Raw genomic sequence first — 15375 nt, forward strand, 5'->3', positions numbered from 1 at the left:
TTAGCTGCAGAGCTCTTAATCACTTTGCCACCAGGGTTCACTGAGCTGTCTCTTGCTATTTCTTCCTGTTTCTCCCAGCATCAGGCTAGCAGGCAATAATTTACATATGCACATAAATGTCTTTGCAAATGAGCCCCATTCTTTTTGCAGAGATTTGAGTTACAACAGGCGTTAACCCCTGTACAGAAAGCAGGGTATACCATCCGACAACCAGGGTAATTATTCACAAAGCAACAGAGAATAATGTGCAAAATGCCTTTCAAGGAAAACAGGCTGTTGTGTGAACCCATTGGGCCGACCTAGACACAGGAAGGCCTGAGATTAGAATCGGCTTTACAGTTCTTTTGAAGTTTGCCGAGCCAGCTTGGGAGGCCAGCTGAGACAGAGAGAGAGGGATCAAAGGTACCTCGGCAGGTTCAAATTAACACCGAGTTGATGAGTCAGAGCAGCACCTGCCTGTGAATAGCAACACATTTCACCAAGTAAAGTTAATCTCTTCGTCCAGCTTGGAGGTGGCCGTCCTTTTATAAAACGTGCGCAGGCTCCGGTTATTCCCGTTACGTTTTAGGCCTCTGAAGGGAGTGGAGTAGTCCGCTTAATTTTCTCCGTATGGGGTTATTTATTTTAAAGCAGATCTTTGGTTTAAGATCTCTGGCTCTAGTCAACATACATAGTCCTGTTTCCAAAAAGTGGATGTATTTGTGTTGAAGGAAAGAGTGTGAAGGCTTTGTTGGAAATGTCCACCTTCCTTTTAACGCAGCTGGGATTTATAACTGTGTTATTTGACAAAGCTTTACCTTTGTAAGGTGGTCCTTCCACTCTATTTAGGGATCTATAGCTTAAAAGCCAGGATGGCTGTATCAAAAAGATTGAAAGAAGCAGCACAGAGTCAACTATAGCCCTGGGGTAAGTCTAAGTAAGAAAGTAGAACTTACCAAAAAAGGTTGTATAGCCCAAGGTCGCAGGCTCAGAAAGCACATACTGAAGAAGAGAAGTAAAAGGTACTGAATAATAGATTTAGTATTAATACTTACACACAGAGAAGCTTCACAACAGATTTCTTGGCATTGGCGAGAGTTTGACTGATTTTGGGCACTGACTAGTCCTAAGGCTTGGGAAACCAGAGGACGTGTCAGATCCTGTGTCTCCCAGAGAAGCCAACTTGGTCAAAGCAAAATGGAGAGAGGGAAGGGGGGTTCGAGGGGCAGGGTGTGTGCAAGATATGTGAGGTTATAGACAGCAGAAAAATAAGCCGAGGTACTTGGAAAATACAACTTGTACATGATCACCTGCCAAGCATCCACCACATTTTTACTTCACTGAATAGTGTAATAACAACCGCGACTGTTCCAAGTTGTTTGATTTCAAACATACACAAAACCCACAAGCATAGTGTGATAGAAATACAAGCTGAACTTCTACGACTCTCAGTTTCCTCTTATAAAATGGGAGTAATGCCTTACATCAAGGCGTGGTAGAGTACCTACCACATAGTAAGTGTTCAATAAGTATTGTGTCTTTACAGACGAATCTAGTGTTTTCATTTTAGTACTGGGTTTAATGTAATGTAATTTAATGTCCAAAAATGACATTCAGTTGGAAGAACTGTTGATTAGATAGGTTAAAATTAGTGACGTTCCAGATTGTGTAGATTTACTGTACACATAGGCTGCCATCTGGGGAAACGAAAGTTGACCAATGTAATACACAATGAATGGCTGTTCACAGAATCATTTTAGTAATTCAGATTTCAAAACAAAAATCACTGGAAAGAACTTTAAAACCACAAAACATTAACAATCAGAATTGGTAGCAAGTCAAAGCTAACAAGATCATTTTGGAAAAAAAAAAAAGCCTTATCTGAAAATTTAAAGGGCCATCTTGTGCTGTATTTTAACCGATTTATAGTCTCTGAAAGCCATATCCTCACATTAAAATTGATGTGGAGAGAATATATGCCTTTAGATTATTAAAAATACATATTAGCAATAATTTGAGACAGGATAGAAGAGCTGAATTTGTCCTACGATCATAAATTTAAGTGACTATCAAATACCAACAGCTAAAATATGTTCGAATTTGTGTAATTGTTATCTACAAAGGCGATAGTTTAAATTATTTTTTTTTAAATACTGACAAATCTTCCTAGGGTAATAATTTATCTTCTGAAATCCCTCTATAGTTATATTTTCCTTATCTGTATGTGATACATATGCATCTGTTTATAAATAAGTTCTTTCCAAATCTGAGTAAATTTCCACCGTGGGATTCGGTTCTAAAGGTTGTCCATTCTATTGGTGTCTATAAAACATTTCATTCAAAAACTGTTTCCTTGACATTTGGTGAACTCCCCACACTATTTGTTTCATTCATAGCTTTATCGTGCTTCCTTTATTTGTTGGCGATACTATTTGACCATCAACCATAAGTTAGTAATCTTTCTTCAGCCACAAAGCATTTGTTGAGTATTTTCTTTTCAGCCTCTGAATCATTCAGCTCAGCCCAGAAGGCAGTCTGTTGAAGAACATGAATTTTAGGTGGAGATCAAGACTTAACACATTCTCCTGTTAATGAGCTTAGTGAGACCTAAGACTGATCTCTCAACATTGCTTTTTGGCTCTCCGGCCAGGTTTTCCAGAGATAAACTTTTTGGTTTGTCACTGAATGTTTAGCTTCCTGCACTGCTTTCAGGTCTATTCATTGGTGGCTTGGCTTCACATAATTATGAGTGCTATATGTATACTATAGTATAAGCTCAGTGCCAAATATCAAATTTATATTAAACTCCAATTGAACAAGTTGACCGGCATGATAATTCTACAAATTACATCTCTTTTACAAAAATTGTCTTAATACCTAAAAAAGACTACAAAACCCAATTTTAATAGGTCTGAAAAGAGAATGAATTGTCAATTTCCAATTTTCTGCTTAAGAAGAGAAACAATGGCTTAGTTTAGGTGGTTCCCAAACTTGTCTATGCATTGGAACCACCGAGGGATCTTTTAAAAATCCCCAGCCCAGGTCACAGTATTTTTTTGCTTTCCAGATGATTCCAATGTACAGATAAATTTGAGAACCAGTGATGTAGGGTTTTAAAGTAACTTTTTTTTTTTTTTTTTATAGTAAACTCTAGTCTCTGGTAATGGTGGAGTCCTCCCTGCTCCCATACACACCCCCCTAAGAGTAACAAATTAATTAAGGGTGAACAAAATTTTTTTTTTAAAGAAACTAATTGTGTACTAGCTGTTTAAAAAGAAACTGGTTTGTTCTGTAAACATTCATCTAAAGTACAATAGTAATTAAAAAAAAAAAAAGAAACTAATTGAAGGCCTGGAAACTGACCAAAAACAGGCAGAAACTGGAGGGTTATCTAAACATAAAAGGAACTTCAAGGGGTAAAACGTGCAATTTGGTGGCTCTCTGCCTGAGGGCATTACTCATTCCTCCAAAGGCTACGGGAAGCAGAAAGCTGCAGCCTTAGTGACCTGAGATGTCAAGGACAGGGTTGGGGCTGCTAGAGCAGATGAAAAGTTATGACAGGGATCCTGGAAAGAAGGGAGCTATAAAAGCAGTAAACCCCAAAGTCTGAATAGAAACCCTGCTCAAATCCTTGGCCAACTTGTATAGGAAAGACCCCTGTGAGCCAGCTGGAAGCTGAAAGAACTGATCAGGGATTTTAGTTACTATCCACTACAGGGGAGACAGAATGAAGTTTCAATCCAGCCAAATTAACTGCCTACCACAACTAAAATGACCACGCTTTTTAGAGGAATGTAGCAGAATCTAGTGGTTATAATGAACCATTTATAATGCCCAGTATATAATAAAATCTCTAGGAGTACAAAAAAATAAGAATACATGACCCACAGAAGTGAAAAATGCAGACAATAGACACTGACTCTGATTATGACATAATGTTTCAATTAGCAAACAAGGGCTTTAAAGCAGGTATTATAAGCAGCTTATAAGGAAATGTACTCATAATGAATAAAATGATGGGACGTCTTAGCAGAGAAACAGGAATGATTAAAAAAAAAAAGAATTCTAGAGGTGAAAAATACAATAACTGAAATGAAAATTCACTGGGTAGGCTCAACAGCTGACTGGAAAACTGCAGAAGAGCTAGTGAATTTGAAAATAAATCAATACAAATAATTCAGTCTGAAAAATAGAAACAATTTTGAAGAAAAACAGCTTCAGAGACACGTAGGAAAATCTCAGGTGATCTAATATAAATTAAATGTACTGGAGTTCTAGAGGTAGAGACAAGCAGAAAAAATATTTGAAGAAACAATAGCCAAAATGTTCCCAAAATTTGGTGAAAAACAAACTTACAGGCCCAACAAGCTCAATGAACCCCAAATAAGACACAAGTACCAGTTGCTGTCAAGGCAAGTACAACTCATGGTGACCCCATGTGTGTGTGTCACAGTAGAACTATGCTCCACAGGGTTTTCAGTGGCTGATTTTTCAAAAGCAGATTGCCAGGCCTTTCTTCCAATGTACCTCTAAGTGGACTCAAAGCCCCAACATTTTGGTTAGCAGTCAAGCATGTGAAATGTTTGCACCATCCAGGGATTCCACGAGCAAGATAGATACGAAGAAAACCATACCTGGGCAAATCAGAGTCAAAAATACTGAAATCCAAAGATAAAACAACCAGAGGAAAAAAAAAGGCATCGTACACAAGGAAATGATACAAATGACAGTTGATGTCTCATCAGAAACAATGGCAGCCAGAAAACAATGCCTTTAAAGTACTGAAAGGAAGGAAAAAAAAAAAATTACCTAGAATTCTGTGTCTAATAAAACTATCCTTCAAAGATGAAAGTGAAATAAAGCCATTTTTAATGAACAAAAGCAGAATTTGTTACCAGCAAGCCTGCACTCTAAGGTATTCTTCAAACTGAAGAGAAATGACATCAGATGTCACTCAGATCTATAGGAAGGAGCTAAGAGCACCAGAAATGGGAAGTTATTTGGCAGATGTGACAGATCATATATACATTCTTTTTCCTCTTAATTTTTAAAAAGGCACAGGCCTATTTGAAGCAAAAATTATGAACTTTACTGTTCAGTTTATCATGTATGTAGCTATATATAAATATATATGAAAAATGAAGAGGGTGAGGGCTAATGAAACTATACTCTTGCAAGGTTCTGTATTTTATATGAAGTTGTATAATATTAACTTTAAGGAGACTGTGATGTTAAAGAATCACATTAGAACCCCTAGAACAACCCTTAAAAAACCAACAGAGTATAGATTATAAACCAATATAAAAATTAAGACAAAATTTGATTAAACCAAAAGGCAGGAAAGGGGGACACGGAGGGGGGCAGAGGATGGTAAACCTAATCCCAATTATATTAAATGTAAACTGACTAAACAAACCAAATAAAAGGCAGAGATTGTTAGACTAGATAAAAGAGCAAGACCCAACTATATGCTATCTAAAAGAGATGAACTTGGAACACGAAAACACAAATAGGTTAAAAGTAAACGAAAAAAATGTATAGCATGTTAATACAAAAATCGTTTATATTTGGCTTCGATATGAATAGTTAATAGAGTTTTACATTTACCTTTCCAACTACATTTACTTGTTCTAAAAAAAAAGTTTATATTATGCTCTAGTTATTATCAACCAGGATTTTTAACCTCAAAAGGAGTAAAAACTAAGTAATACACCAGCAGACAATTTAGGGTGGTTTTGTTTTTGTTTTTAATCTTTGGTTTTCATGACCTTTAACAGTTACTTAAAAAAAAAAAATCCTTATATGGCTCCCTTTCTCTCCCGTCTAGTACGATTAATTAAAAGTCTTAACAAGGTAAGTTTTTCAAGATTTGCCGGTCTCACTTACCTGTGCTCAAAGCAAAACCTAGGTCTTTGATCTAGGTATTGAAGCAAGCAGGGATTCTTAGTACCTTTATTTCATTTTTGTGTTTACTTCATTGCTTTATTTTATTATTATTTCCTTTTTGGTTTGCATCTGTTTCTGTGTCTCAGGTAGGGCCTACTCACTCAAGGCCTATATGCCCTTCAAAGCTGTACCCCTCATAGGCTACAGCACCATGCCTTCCCCTCACTTATTTTTTCTTATATCTCTTGGTTGTCATTGTACATTGTTTACCTTCACTTACAAAACAATTCTTTGAGTTCAGCTCTTTCTATAATAGGAACTTTCTTTGAAATAGGGTTCCAAAATTAAACTTAAATTTGGGAGAATTTCTCTACATTCTTTAAACAATATTGAAGCTGTATGCTTCCTCAAACTCAGACAATTCATAGCTGGGGCAGGGATAGAAAGATGATTATAGTAACAAAGAAACCTCATACCAAGCATGACTACAAAGAATGGTTTTGTGGCATGTGACAAATCTGCTAAGTGAAAGGAAACCAATTCCCTTTTGGCCATCCTGGTTTTAAAAATAGTTGGTTTTTTATCCCAAACACCACTGGTATATGGCATTATTATTATTTTTGGCAAATTGTAACCTTAGAAAACGTTTACCTAATAAACTAAAGACCCCACCATATACAGAACCTGGTGTTTCCTTCATCACTTTAGGAAATGTTTTAAAAAGTGATTTATGTACAATTTAAGCCACATTTGAATGCAAAGCCATTACCTAACTATACCACTGAGCAAAGGTTATTATATGGGGGAATGCAGAAGAGAAGTTGTGCTAAGAGATTGCCTGGGCTGTTGTCTACCTCTGAAAACTTAAGCCATGACCAGCTGCTTCAAGGCCTTTCTTTTCAACATTGTTCATAACTTAAAATATGCACGGCAGACCATCAAGGAATTTAATGGTAAGCTAAACTGATGAAATGATTCATTTCAATTTGTCACATACTTTTAAGTAAAGATTTAAGGGCCTGTTATGCCTCCTATCAAGAGTAAATATCACACATCCTGTTTATACACACTGACTTGTTGTCCATGATTCTCTGAAGAGGCGATGACACCCCCAACTCACACTCCACCCTACCCCAACTTCCTGCTCACTGGAGTAATATATTCCTACTTCTTGTTAAAAAGCACCTCCCTCAACAAATTACTCTGCATTACAATAATTTTTAAAGAAAATATTTTATTATGTCATGAAAAAAGGCATCATCAATCAGCTAGATTCATACTTGTTTGAAAAAAATGGAAAATTTATTAATTAGACAGTATGTGGGCATCCTGTTCCACATAGGAATGAGAAGATGCTCTAAGTTCTCTAAGTATTGCACAGTCTGAAAAAACAACAACAAAAAAAAAAAGAAAAGGGAGGCAAAATCACATGATCTTGGGAACCATCTCACATTATGAATAATCTACCAAGAAACATTTAAAAAAGAAAACCCTTTGTTTCTACAGTAGCTTTGAGTTTATAGTTCTTGGAATGACTGTATTCCATTGAAGACACCTCAGTAACAGGAAGCTTCATTTTAGCAATCCCATGTGCAAATATTAATAAAAAAATATATAAAATAATGCAATTCATCTCTTGCCATCACCCCGGCAATCATGACATTTTTGAGAACTGTTTTGCCTGAAAAAGGGTTAAGCCGTAAGTTTTGCCTGAAGCTCCATCTCTGCAGCCCTTTTGAGCGCCACATCCACTAAAAGCTGAAATCCACTAAAATCCTGGTTGAGGTCCGGTGGGGTAGGAGGAGGAGTGTTGAAAAGACCACTTTGTGTATTTGTACTTGGTCCAGATTTACACGTGTCCTCTGGGTACATGAGAGAGGTGTCTGTAAAATTGTTGGCTGCAATCTGCTGTATATCTGTGTTTTGTCCCACACCTACTGACTGACAGAGTGGGAAAGACACATCTTTCAATGCAGTCACCGTGGTATGGCAGATCACTGATGGCCGAGCCAAAATTGATCCTGGGGATGACGGCTTAGGAGACAGTGGCCTCCCTAGGGTGGGGTTTGGTCCAGCTGTGCAGGAATGAAATGGGCTCTCCTCTAGAGCTGGCATGAAGTTTTTGATGCCCATGGCTGACTCCACAGAGCCAGCTTCAGAAATCTTGGCCCCACGGCGGGAAATTGTGAACTGATTTGGATCTTTGCCATCCTTTCTCAGCATGTCAGGGAGGAGCCTGCGGCGGGCGTTGATGAACCAGTTACAGACCTGAAATCATATCAGTATGCTTTAACACTTTCCACATTCACTCAGCAAACACTTTCTGAGAAGCTTCTATGCGGTGCCTAATTGACCTCTCTCTTTGTATCAAAGAAGGCATGAAAAGGTTTATCTGAGCTCATAAAGCTATTTTAAGGCATCTGATCCAACCCAAGAAAGAGCTGTTTCCTGTCATAAACTACCTCTTCTTCTCATACAAATTCCCTTTTTTCTCATCATCTTTAAATCTTTACAGAAAGAGAAAAAAGGCATAAATTCTTAAAACATCAGAAAATGCTTTTAGGAAGAGGGGTTTATCTTTTAACTTTCCTCCATATTAACCTATTACCTACTGCCCAGCATTTAAGTTAATCAACTACAGGAAAACCTCTCCTGTATGAAAAGTGCCACTCCTCCCAGTTACTGATTTTTCCCAGTTCAAATGGCTGTGTCAACAGACATAACATGAAATACCTCACCGAAATCCGTCCTTGTTTAAATATCAAACCAGTTTCCTGGGTAATAGAGTAAGGTTTAATCTTTTTACATTTGTTGCATAAAGGAAGGCTCTTTTAGGCATTAAAGGAAATGCTATTTGACAGGTGACTGTCAAGTGCTTCTGTGTTTCTCTAAACAGCCAGTTATTAGCTTTTAGTGCTATAAAGTTTACAAATAAAAATGCATGCTTTTTTTTTTTGAATGAGGAGTTTAATGGCTCGACATAAAGGAATGCTATAAAATGACTTTGAGAAAAACAAAAATGTGTGAGTATAACTTGCGCTCTTTCTCCTTACCTGTAGTGTAGATAGGTGTGTTTGTTGGGACAGTAATGCTTTTTCTTGTTCTGAGGGATAAGCATTGTATCGGTGTTCGTACAGCCAATCCCGGAGAATCTGAACAGATTCTTTGGGCAAATTGCCCCTTCTCCTTCTCTTGCCTGAGCCAGCTGAAGAGGAAAGGTCCAGGGGAATGTCCATGTTGTCGTCATCCTCAGTCTCACTGCCGGATGCTGCAACGACACCTAGGAAAGGACAAAGGCCACCTGTCAGTGGTTTTATCAACAGAGCAAGGCTCACTTATTTTGACCGTTCAATGTAATAATGTTTTCTTTAATTAAATTAATTTATTCATTTATTCATTCATTCATTTATTTATTTATTGTGTTTTAAGTGAAAGTTTACAAATCAGGTCAGTCTCTCCTACAGAAAGTTATACACACCTTGCTGTGTACTCCTAGCTGCTCTCCTCCTAATGAGACAGCACGTTCTTCCTCTCTACCCTGTATCCCCCGCGTCCATTCAACCAGCTCTTGTCCCCCTCTGGCTTCTCATCTCGCCTCCAGACAGGAGCTGCCCACATAGTCTCATGTGTCTACTCGAGCCAAGAAGCTCACTCCTCACCAGTATCATTTTCTGTCCAGTCCAATCCCTGTCTGGAAAGTTGGCTTCAGGAATGGTTCCAATCTTGGGCTAACAAAGGGTCCGTAATAACGTTTCCTTAACTATCAAAATCTAGGCAAACGATGAGTGTTTTTCTGTCCTGAAATACCAGAGTACAAGTGAAGTACATAAAAGTAATTTGACCCACAGCACAGTGTAGATTCTCAACAAACTGTCAGAAGCCTGTTCTTACTTGCTTTTCTATAGGATTTAACATCTTACATTCCTTTTGAATGATTCTCAGAGAAGTGTTTCGTCTGATCCAACAGCGCAAACTGTACCCAAAGTGACCAGCTTGCCACATGTGTAACAGTTAAGGGTGCTGTGGAGGTCGAAATGAGTCTAAACCACTTTCTCTTTATTGCCAACTAGGAAAAACAAATAAGGAGTACCCTAGTGTACATTTTAAATGCTGGTCTTTCTCCTTTTTCCACTGAAGGTTTGAAATAAAAGGGAAGATGCGTTTTTTTTTCCTACTGATATAAAAATTACACATTTGGCCCAGTTAGTACTCTAAACGTAAAATACATGTTAAAATTTTATGCCAACTCCATGGTTATTTCTTATTCATTGCTATGTATATTTAGTCAAAATTAGGCACTTACTGTTAATGGAAGGTATTAATCACTTTTTATTAAATATGAATAGCCAATGAAGGTTTCAATTTCATTACACAAAAATATTTTTATACTAAGTACTTTATGAAGAGATCAAAAGATGTCCAATACTGAGCAAGTCAAAATTTCTCCAAAATTTCAGCTGTCAGTTTCACCTGAACCTGCCAATAAGCAGAGTTCAGCCTTAATTTATTACAGGACAAAGAAACTGAATAGTGAAATCCCCAAAGGAAACGGTTCTGGCTTTAAGTATTTTAATGCTTAATGCTATTATAGAGAATATTTAAATCACAGATAAAATTAACACCTGGACCTCACAGTTAAACATCATTTTGAACTTTAAAACAATTAAATAACAAATGGTATTAATCCCTCCCCTTTCAAAACTACAATACGTAATTCTGAATGACTAAAGAAATAGCATTCTCTTTTTGAAGACAATCCAATTTAAAAAATATGAATGACAAACTAGCATACTTGAGTGTTTCCATACTAGGGAAGTTAATTAAAATAACAAAATAAAACGTTAAAAGTATGCCTTCTTTGCTTTACAATTTTTTTTCTCTGTAATTTTTAGTTTTGGTTGAAAAGTGACTAAACCTTAATTGAATTGGTTTACCATGATAGGAAACAAAGAATATTCCTGATAAAGCATTTGCTCTATTTTTAAGGAATTTTTTTAACCCACCATTTTAAAGTGTTTTAACACGATGAAATGGAAAAAGCTACTTATTCAGAGATTTGTTGATGAGATAAGTTCACCAGTTAATTGACCCTGACTTTACTCCTGAGGCATGTGTAGTTTTGGACTGCAGGGGGCAGAAGGTGCTGAAGGGAGTGCCCAAAGGCAGAACCCTCCAAACACAAAGTAAAGCGAGTTCTAACAAAAGACAATGATCTTGCAAATTCACTTTAGCTCTAGGCTTAACAAACAACCATAAATGAAGCCAACTAGGAATCCTACTTTAACTACTATATATTTGAAGTTTTCCTTCACTGAGGATTTACTGAAAGTGCTTAAATAATTGTAATTTTTTTTTTTAAAGTCTAAAAAAGCTTCATTTAAAACTGAAACTGCTTTCACTGTTGAGAAAATGGGAACCTTTCAAACACCATATTAAAATGTAGGCGAAGAGCTAGCTATTAATAAAAACCTTAACATTTGCTCTGATAATTTAAAAAGATCTAACTTTTAAAAGATGTGCCAAGAAATTGAATGACTAAAGAAAATTTGAATGAAGCAATTTAAGGTCTCCAAGGTCTGAAAAGGCAGATTCTTCTCAAGGCTGTTATCTCCCTGCCTTTGCTTTAACCTAGAAAAGTGTGAAAATTTGCTCATCGAACAGTGAATTCCCAACTGTAAGTTGGTAATAACAAAGAGTTTAAAACAAACAAAAAAGCTGAAGCCTGCCCTTTGATCTGCGGAGTTTGACATGAAGCTTGATCTCTCAGAATAGGTTAGTGACACTGACACAAAAGCAGGTTTCACTTAAGCAACACCGAACTCCAGTGTGACTTTCCTCTGTTTTCAGTTCATTTAAATAAATGAATGCCAGGCCTCTGAACCTCTTAACAAATATTTCCAATATGTGCACAAAAGCTTAAGTTAACAGGAAGTAAAGACTCAGTTCCTTGGCTACGCCAGCTGGTATTTTTCACTGCAGCAAAAACCACGTTTGCTTCTGTCAGGACTGTTTTCACTAAAAGTCTCCCTATACCCATGGCGGCTTAACTTTGAAAAACAAAAAGACTTTTCCTTGTTAGTCATTTCCTATTGTAACAGAGCTTTTGAAAAGTTTCCCAGTTACGACTTGTTTCCAAACTCCTTGCATTGCTTACACTTTTAAAAATGTGGTTCTAAAAGGGGTGGGGGAGAGAATCACAAGCCTTTTACTCTTTCCACACACACATACAAGGAAATGTTTAGAAAGTCACAAGATGGCCTAGGGATCCCACAACTCTAAGAAGTAATCTTGCTTCTGCATTTTCTTAGTGGTTGTGAAGTTGGAACTAAAAAACCTAGAAGAAACTAGAAAATAATCAGAAATAATAAGAGTAAACCTAAGGAAGAGTTTAAATATACGATTAGGAAAAACCAAACTCATAAAAAAATCTAGTCGGGAGAAGTAACAGGAAGGAATCTTAGCAGTCACTAAATCCAAAGTGTGCTTGTCTGGATCCCGCCAAAGAGAAATTCTAAAGGAAGAATTCAACATTGTCAGCAACCAGGAGCCAAAAGACTCGAGGGATTTTCCTCATCAAACCCTCTTTCGGCGTGTTTCTAGGCCATTTTAGAAGATATTTTAGGCATCTACAGCTTCTTAAGACTAATCATACATGTCTGACCAAATTCTGGGCTCTGTAAATTGAATTTAAGATGCCTTGGTTTCCAAGTAAACGCGAAAAGATTCTCACAGACTTTTTAAAACAGACAATAGCCCAACTTCTTTAGCCAGGCGGGATTTCTTCCGAGTCCTTCCAGGGCCCACTCTGGGAACTTTTCCACCCCCTCCAAGGTATTTGACAAAGGGAGGAGGCAGGGCGAGGAGGAACGGAGGAGAGGGAGGGGCCCACGGAGGGAGGAAGCCAGCCAAGTGGCTTTTGTTCTGGAGTTCCTCAGCCTCCACTTAAGTAGGTGCCTGAAACTGCACAAGTTAGCACAACCAGATGAGGATTTCAAAAGAGTTTCAGACCAAAAGAGTTAACAAAAAAGTAGAAGCGATGTCATGAATTGAAACATTTCGAACGGCCTGGTAGGAAAACCTACGAAGGGAAAGAAAATCGGTTAACTTCGTATTCTCAGCTCCCCACCACGAGCTCTACAGCCGTGGCAAAGTTTCCTCTCCGACATGTCAACCTTTCATTGTTTCCGTGACTCGGCGCTGAGTAGGCTAGGGCTGGTTACCGGAGTATTCCCACTGATCCTGCCGGCATTTCCCAGCCTCGGTCTTCTGTTGGGAGGGGGGGGGCCGTGGAGGGGTCACAAGGGGGTGGAGGGGCCGGGGTGGCCCGGGAGGGGGGGGCAACAGGAACAGGGGTGGGTCGCAGAGCCTCAGCCGCGTCTCCCTACCCCGCCCTCCAGTTCCAACAATGAGGGGGACGGCCTGCACCCGACAAACGAGAACTACTCTTCAAAAAAACAAACCCCCAAACTTATCCAGGTCAGCTTGCACTCAAACAGAGAAAGCCCCCTTCAGTAAGTCAGTCCTACAAAGAGTTGAGACGGTCTTAGAGAAGCGACCCTGGACGCTCCTCGGGCGTGTTAACCTCCTATTTTCTCACTCTGTCTGTCGGGGGTGGGGGTTCCACAGGGAGCCTACAACGATGTTAGCCTGGTTCTGACGTTTTACTCTAGCGGGGAAAGGATAAGTTCCACCTGTCTCAAAGTCTTTCTTTCATTTCACAGAATCAAATGAACAGAACCCCGAGGTAAAAACGTAGCCGAAGAAACTCTCGGGCATAAGGCTGTTCCACTTTAAACTTTTCCGTTTTAACTGTACTTGCCGTAATGTCTGTCAGGGCATTACGAGTCTGAAAGAATGTGGAGATTAAAAAAAAAAAAAAAAAAAACCCAAGCGAGCTACTGGGCATGCGCAGTGCCCCCCCATCAACTTCTGTTTTGAACCACTCTACATAAATCACAACAGAAAAGCTAACTCCAGCTCAACGGCAGAATATTCGAGAGCACCTCTCAACTAGGGACTCAAAAGTTAACTTCAAAAAGGAGTTCAAATTCTCTGACCTTTCGTGGGTTGGTTGGGGTTTTTTTTTCCCTGTGTATTTTGTTTTTAAACCAGACTGACGGTAAGTTTTAGTTGTAACGCTTCCAGAACGCTTTGTGGAAACAATGACAGAGTCACTTTCTGTACTTACAACCAAGCCTGCTTGTCACACTTGGACACAGTTTGACTGCATGCCGCTTTAAGCAGCTCGCCGGAGGTTCCAACTCTTCATTTTGCCCCAGTTCATCGTGGGAAAACTTTTAAAGACTAGGGATTTGAAGAAGTCTAGCTTTCCAAAACTATTTACACCTGAGGGCAGTTTGGGGTCCAGAATTAGGCCCCTTTAATTATGAAAACACCACATTCCTAAAGAAAAGAGGGCGCCGAGCCCAGTTGGGCGTGGGAGCCCTTGATCTCAACTTTGAGACAAAGGCTCCGCTGCTCCCCAGTCCCGGGTGTCAGGGACCCCACGGCGCCGCTCCAGAGGAGGCAGCGCGGGGTCCCCCTGTCCTGGAGCCCAGCCGAGATCCCACATCCCTGGCCTGCGACAAAGGGCGAAAAGCCCAGGCGCGGCCGGCCAGAGCGTGGGGTGTCGCCTCAGACAATGAAAGTTGGAGCGGCACAAACAGGACGGCGGAGCGTGTTTCTTGACAACGTGCCAGCAGCATGGAGAGGCCGGTCTCCCAACAACAGCTCCTCGTGCTGCTGTGTCTAGAAGGAAAACACTGACTGCCATTTCAGACCGAATCCCCACAAAGAACGGTTAGCCGAGAGTCCCTCGGCGAAAAAGTCCACAAAGTCACTTGAACACCCCACCCGGCTGGGCCCCGCCGGCACGTCCCCCGGAGTCGCGCACACGCCGCGCGCCGCACGCGGCGGGCTTACCTTTCTTGCTTTTCATTCTGTATCTCCACTTCCCGCGGGAGGGAAGACTGGGGACCAGAGGCGCCAGGAGTGGGGGGCAAGAGGGCAGGCGTGGGTCCTCCTGCACCGCAGACTCTCCCGTAACTTGGAGGAGGTGCTCCAGCCGTTATTGCTAAACAAGGCGCTCGGGTCCCAGGCGCCTGGTCCTTGGATGGAATTCAACTGACACTCGGGCTTCCTCCTGCCGGGATCTTCTGGCAACCGGCCGGGGCTCTCCCTCCCCAGACCCGCTCCCCTCCCCACTTGGCTCCTTTGTTCCCGGCTCCTGCTCGGCGCACCTCGGCGCTGTCAGAGTGAGCGAGACGCTGAGGGAAGGTACAGGAGGTCCTGCCTCCGCCCCCCGCCTCCCGCCCAGTCCCCCGCCCCCCCGCCCGCCCGCCCGCCTGCGGTTCCTCGCCCCTCCCCCGCACCTTCCAGCGCCGGGATCCGGGGACCCGAGCAGAGAGCCGCGGGCGCCCGGCCACTGTCACCCGTCAGTCGCGGGGGCGGCGCGGGGGTGGGGACCGAAAAACCCAATCCTTCCGGCCCGCGGCGCGCACACAGCCCGCG

At 40.5% G+C, this 15375-nt stretch overlaps 1 protein-coding gene across 1 annotated transcript; it reads right to left on the reverse strand.

Annotated features, from left to right (window-relative positions):
- Positions 1-1444: 1444 nt before the first annotated feature.
- Positions 1445-15128, reverse strand: TGIF1 (TGFB induced factor homeobox 1). Its single transcript, XM_003406369.4, has 3 exons — positions 14788-15128; positions 8919-9145; positions 1445-8133 (listed from the first exon to the last, which is right to left on the reverse strand). The coding sequence occupies exons 1-3, from the start codon at positions 14801-14803 to the stop codon at positions 7558-7560; spliced, it is 819 nt and encodes a 272-aa protein (XP_003406417.1). The 5' UTR covers positions 14804-15128; the 3' UTR covers positions 1445-7557.
- Between the last annotated feature and the right edge of the window lie 247 nt (positions 15129-15375).

This window comes from Loxodonta africana, chromosome 11 (genome assembly GCF_030014295.1).
Source record: "Loxodonta africana isolate mLoxAfr1 chromosome 11, mLoxAfr1.hap2, whole genome shotgun sequence".
NCBI lineage: Eukaryota > Metazoa > Chordata > Mammalia > Proboscidea > Elephantidae > Loxodonta > Loxodonta africana.

What these genes read in the sequence shown, in the direction of transcription:
- TGIF1 (XM_003406369.4), bottom strand. An exon ending in CACACCTATCTACACTACAG is followed by an intron (nt 8,134 to 8,918) that starts GTAAGGAGAAAG and finishes ATATGATTTCAG; the next exon opens with GTCTGTAACTGGTTCATCAA.